Raw genomic sequence first — 5,908 nt, 5'->3', positions numbered from 1 at the left:
TTTAGGTTTTCTGTTATTATCAGTTTAAAATATAAAAAAGAAACTGGCAAGAAGAAGTATTATATGTCGCACATGTTACGATTGTTAAGGCACTAATTGTTTTTTTTTTTATTTACCTATATCGAATGTCATGAACTCATTCAGAATATGGAGATACAAATCTAGGTATTCTATTTACAAAGAAATTTTAAAACTATTTAAAAAAAATTACAAGATTAGTTCAACTTTCATGTATTGGAATTTAATTTCTGTGGTTGTCGTATAAAAACAAGATGTGGTATGATTGCCAATGAGACAACTCTCCACAAGAGACACAGATATTAACAACTATAGGTCACCGTGCGGCCTTCAACAATGAGCAAAGCCCATACCGCATAGTTTTCCTTTAGATTACAAATGTAGACAATCGGTTCTCCTATTTGAATTGTTTAAAACTTTTAATGTTGGGCCCCTTTAAAGCCATGGGCTCCTTGTTGGAGGGCGTACTCTGACCTATCGTTGTTAACTTTTAATACATTCTGACTTGAGATTTGACATTTAGAGTGGTGAATAGAAAATGATGGTAGGGTTTATGTTAACAGTATTTTACCCATAAAACACGTCACCTTTTGACCGCTTTAAGTGTTGTTTTATAGTTCAATGGTACAGAGAGTAAGACACGCTCTCTTTACAGGAGGTTTCGAAGTTACCATTTGTTACATTCTATTACTGTAAATGTATACCTCAAGCACATGCTCAAACGGAAGTCCCTTTTTTTGCAATCGTCGGAAGAAGACTAAGGCAGCAACCATTTGATTTTTTTTTTTTGGGGGGGGGGGGGGGGGCTATGGGTTTTTTTTTCTGGAAAAACAATCAATTTTTTTTCGCGACAAGTCGAAAACGATTTTTTTTCTTTCAATTTTAGCATTACATATAGTGGCAGCTGAGGGTGAAACAAACAATTTTTTTTTCTCAGAATCAAAAACAAATTATTTTTTTCTCCAAAAACTGGAAACAAACTTTTTTTTCCAAAAAAAACCATAGCCCCCCCCCCCCCTCCTCACCCCCAGAAAATCAAATGGTTGCTGCCTAATGAATGGCCATATTATGTTTATACAGCAGCCATCCTGTAAGATAAATTAGATGCTCAGGGCTGATATATACTTTGTACATGTAAAAACATCTCAGTGTACTAAATCTAAGATAACATCAGTCAGTGACAATATAAACCAGGATAAGCGATTAGTGTTCCGTGCAGGCTTTTATCTCACTCTTAAGTATTATCTTAAAAATCGGCAACACTCTTATAGATGTTTGTACACACACCCTCATGATGATTTGTATTTCGTTGCATGAGGAGTATATACAAATAAAGCTTGAAACACCTGCAGTAAAAAAATATTTATTTCTTTATTAAATCAAAAACACTTGAAGAAAGTTAACAGTGACTGCTTTGTTCTTATTTTATACATTATTGAAAACAGGGATTGCTATTGTGATAATTAATTTGAAATATTAAGCTCTTCGCTTTATATTATTTAAAAGGACGTGTTTGCATGGTATGTGTGCGATTTAATCTTGCGTCCTGTTTTAAATTGTAGAACGGAAGGATAAAACACTTCTTCTTTGAATTCTTCAACTACATATTATTTATTACTGCGTGCGCATATACTATCAACTTTTTTTCTTTTAGCCGTGGAATTTATACAAAACGGGATTTTATAATGGTTTAAGCGTCTATTTATTTTTAATTTTGTGTCGAGTTCTTCTGAATTCACTTTATAGGTGAGTTGATAGATTCCTTTGTTTTCCTCCAGTTAGCTGATACCTACGAAGCTTTAAAAATACATCTAATTATTACGAGGAATATTTTTGTATGGATTTTTTTAAGGAAATTTTATTCTAATTTCATCATTTAAAAAATACAATGAATAACCTTACGATATGATGTGCAGGCTTGATATGTCTTTCTGGGTAAACCTTTATCAGTAACACTCAGAAAAAAAGTTGGGAAGCAAAATAAATTACACGGCGGAGAGCACATATAAAAAGGCTAACAAAAAGTGAATACAAAATTTAGTTAATAGAAATGTTGCCCTAAACTTAATAACTGAATTATTGCAAGAGTATAAAATATAGAAAAAAAACCGAAAGATAGATTTTCAATCGAATTATTAAAAAATGAGAAATAACACTATCATGTTAATAGTATTATTTTTACTAGTCCAGAAACGAGAATTATTTTTTTTTAACTTTTTTGTCTTTAGTGATGCTCGGGGCCAAAATATTTAAAAATTGACAAACTTTGTTTAAATCTGAGGAAGTTGACTAATGCCAAAGCAAACAAACATTATATGATTGGGAGGAAAATACATTTCCGGACCAGATTGTTTTTCACAGAATTGATAGCGATCAATATCAACGAATGCTTTCATTTCAATAGTGTTGCTCACATTCATCTTTTCGCGTAGTTATTTAGGAAACCGAAATCTTTACACATTTTGTAATTGAAATATTGTCTAAATATCCGTTTGAGTTCATCTTTAATGAGCACATACCATCACATACATGTATATTTCAGCAAGTGTATTTGTTACGGAGACAGATTAACATATAAGCACTTATTGCTTGTTTCTGAATCCTAATTGTGAATGTGTTTATAAAATATTCTGACTTGTATTATTCATACAAAAAATATTGTTTACACCGATTAGTGTAGTTGTTTTTATACTTGTATCATGTTGAAACAAATACCTCGAAAAGAACATACATTGTTGAACGTATCCATCTGACCGTGTAAGACCCTCATAGGAGATCAAGGTGGTTAAAAAAAATCTTTGGAAATTTGCTTTTATTTTAGTATTAAGAATCATTAGACATGTTAAGGTAACATTAAACGGATCATGAATCAGGAATTCTGAAATTAATGTACTTATGTAGGTGCAATATACGTAGAAAGGGCAACGGCTACATGCTATTAAACTATTTTTTTTTTAAATCGTATGACGCTTTTCATGGCTGGCTGAAAATTCTAAGTTGTGACAATTAACGGATACTAAATACAAGTTATTTTTGATTTTACTTAATAAGTATAAGCCATAGTGTATTGATATGTTAGTATATTGTTCAGTATTAATGATTGATTTCCTTTTTTATGTTCTTTAAGAAAGAATGCATTCCTTTCTGCTGAACGTCTGTCTCATTTACATAATTCAAGGTAAGTCTTACGGTTTTCCTACCTTTTAATTAAATTAATGGTATGGGAATAAATTACAAATGATAGTAATTGTTCATACTTTGCCAAAACACAGTATATGTTTGATATAAAACTGTTAGGTCACTGCGCATTTTCTCAAGCTACAAGTTGTGACAAAATGTCACATTTTGTATGGACTATACTGGAAAAAATATGTGATTAGAAACTAAACTAAATGATAGATTTTAAAAATAGAATTCGAGATGATACATGTAGCTGTTTGAAAATGCTTTGAGAATATCAAAAGAAAAGATGGCACCGTAATTTTTTTCCGGCTAAAATACTAAATAGGAAAAATCCTCTCCTTAAAATAACAATAATAAAAAAATAAAAACCAAGCAAAAATAATCTATACTTGTAAAATATTTAGAAGTTATACTCCCTATAAATTTGTTATTTTGAATGAAAATTTCTGTTAGTTATCTGCATTCTTGAATCAAATACAGCCCTTCGTACTATGATTTGAGGTACTGGGTTCTCCATAAAGATAATGATATCTAGATCAAAGGTCACAATCATGTTCTAAATGTGACATTTACCCCAGTTGCTTCTAATCAGAATAAGAATTAATCAAACGTTAATTTTGTTCCGAAATATCGAAACTGTAAACTTTTCGTCAAAATGGTACAAGTCGTTTTATTGAGGAGTCAGTGAAAGAACCTTAACGTGTTGACAATTTTGGATATTCACCTTTTCTACAGGCCATAGATTTATATTGATAAGTGTCTAGAATGGTTTAAGACTGTTTCAGCCTGGTCAAATTTAAGATTCGAAAGATAATTGTTTTTTTTTTGTGTTTGACTGTATAAAGTAAATATAACGTTTTCATATTTTCACCTTCAGGACATGTGACGTGTATTACATTATATGCCTCACCGAACTATATTCATGCAGACACTAGCATAAGTCTTACATGCAATGTAAACGAATTTCTTGGATATGGGCAAAATGTGACGTTTTTTAGAAACTCGGATTTATTGGTTAGCAAAGTATGTTCCCAATGGCAACGGCATCGATACTACTGTCATTCGAAAATGACGTATATATATAGACCAGACACAACGCCAACAACTGACGAAACATTCTCGTGTGAGATAAATGGAAGACATGGCCAAGAGAGAAACTGCACAACAGTCAGGGCGGCTGGTATGTAAATATATAGTACACATTACATTCCTCAATTTGATAATCGACTAAGGTCATCATCGATGTATTTATGTTTAATCATTATTCTACGAAAGGATATTTATATTAAAAACATGCTTTAAGGATGTACTTAGGTGAGGTTTTGGAATTTGTGTCAAATGTTCGGACTCCTTGGTGTTTTTCCATACAATACAATGTAAAATATTTTGCCCCATAAGACCCATCTATTTTTTTCATATAAGACTTCATAGCTCAAGAAAGGTCATTTACCAAAATTTTAAAAGATTCTTGATTTTCTTTCTTTTGTTTTGAGACCCAAACAATACCAATGCAAATATAAGGTAAAAGTCCAAGTCAGCCTTTTCCCGCCATATTTTAAATCTCAAATATCTCGGAAAGGAGGTCCATGACCTATCAATATTTTTAGCTTATCTTTAACCTTAATTGATGCTCTGCCAGCTTATAGTATCAATTTTAATTTCTTAATTTCTTAATTTTTACCTAACCTCACCTAAGTACATCCTTAAATAATGATGGAAAGGTTTTAAATATCAGTAACCAGTAGCAATAGGTTTTCTCTCCAGTTCTGTAAACATTTTCGAAATTTTCCTTTGACCGATGCAGACGACTCACAAGCATTACACCCCTTAATTCGAGATCCGACTACGCTCTTCATCAAGATATTTATATTTAATGATTAATTCTATATTAAAACATGCTTTAAATAATGTTGGAAAGGTTTCAAATATTATAAGTCGCAATATTTTTCTCTCCAGTGCTATATCATTTAATTTATTTAAATTAATATATACCCCTTCTCCATCAATTACACCAGTGTGTATATTATGAGACAATGGTTCCCAAGCAAGGAGATACATGTAGTGGGGGTGTCCAACCATATGTCCTCATTTAAATGCATTGCTCGTCCAAAAAAGTGGGTTTTCAACCCCCGAAACCACCTTCCCTCAAAGATGCCACTGGGTGGACACGATTCTGGAATCGAATCTTGGAAATGAGTGGGAGTTAGGTTGGAGGGAATTGATAGTGAGCCGATGGCGGGAACTAGGTAACGAAGTGGTAAAAAGGGATAAGTAATGCTTCCTCAAAACCAAATCGTAAGGGGAGGCAAGTAGGAATAATTTCATGTTCACCCCTCAATTACAAGGGTCAGTGAATAAAGTTATTTTTTAAATTAAAGAATTCTTTTTTTTTTAAGGTTTTCTGCAATAACTTTACCCCGGCACACGATTAACGGTTTCATAGAACGTAGTACTTTTTAACTCTACACCACACATCAGACAAACTTAACAGAAATAGCAATTCAATAGTTCAGCTTTATCGTTTTTTAAACGCCTGTGTGGTGTATTAGACGAGACGAATTACGGCGGTATACCGTTGTCTGACCGTCTGTCTGTCGTCAACATGCCGTACACTAACATCAACATGTCGTACAATAACAACAACCTGTGTTTTAGACGGACGAATTATTTTCTGACCGTTTGTCTGTCGTAAACATTAACTACAACC

At 32.5% G+C, this 5,908-nt stretch overlaps 1 protein-coding gene across 4 annotated transcripts in view; it reads left to right on the top strand.

Moving 5' to 3' along the window:
* The first annotated feature begins 1,616 nt into the window (after positions 1–1,616).
* The window catches only part of LOC139523686 (cell adhesion molecule CEACAM20-like), a 29,073-nt gene continuing 24,781 nt past the window's right edge, over positions 1,617–5,908 (top strand). For 2 of the 4 annotated variants that reach the window (XM_071317899.1, XM_071317897.1), the window contains exons 1-3: positions 1,617–1,764; positions 3,146–3,196; positions 4,079–4,381. In XM_071317899.1, the coding sequence (XP_071174000.1) occupies positions 3,151–3,196; positions 4,079–4,381 (349 nt within the window). In that variant the 5' untranslated portion in view covers positions 1,617–1,764; positions 3,146–3,150. The remainder of the gene's footprint in view (positions 1,765–3,145; positions 3,197–4,078; positions 4,382–5,908) is intronic. The other 2 variants (XM_071317900.1, XM_071317898.1) reach the window with 2 other exon arrangements.

This window comes from Mytilus edulis, chromosome 5 (assembly GCF_963676685.1).
Source record: "Mytilus edulis chromosome 5, xbMytEdul2.2, whole genome shotgun sequence".
Lineage (NCBI taxonomy): Eukaryota > Metazoa > Mollusca > Bivalvia > Mytilida > Mytilidae > Mytilus > Mytilus edulis.
Note: the sequence above shows the minus strand (reverse complement) of the source record. Positions and strands in the feature narration are given on the sequence as shown.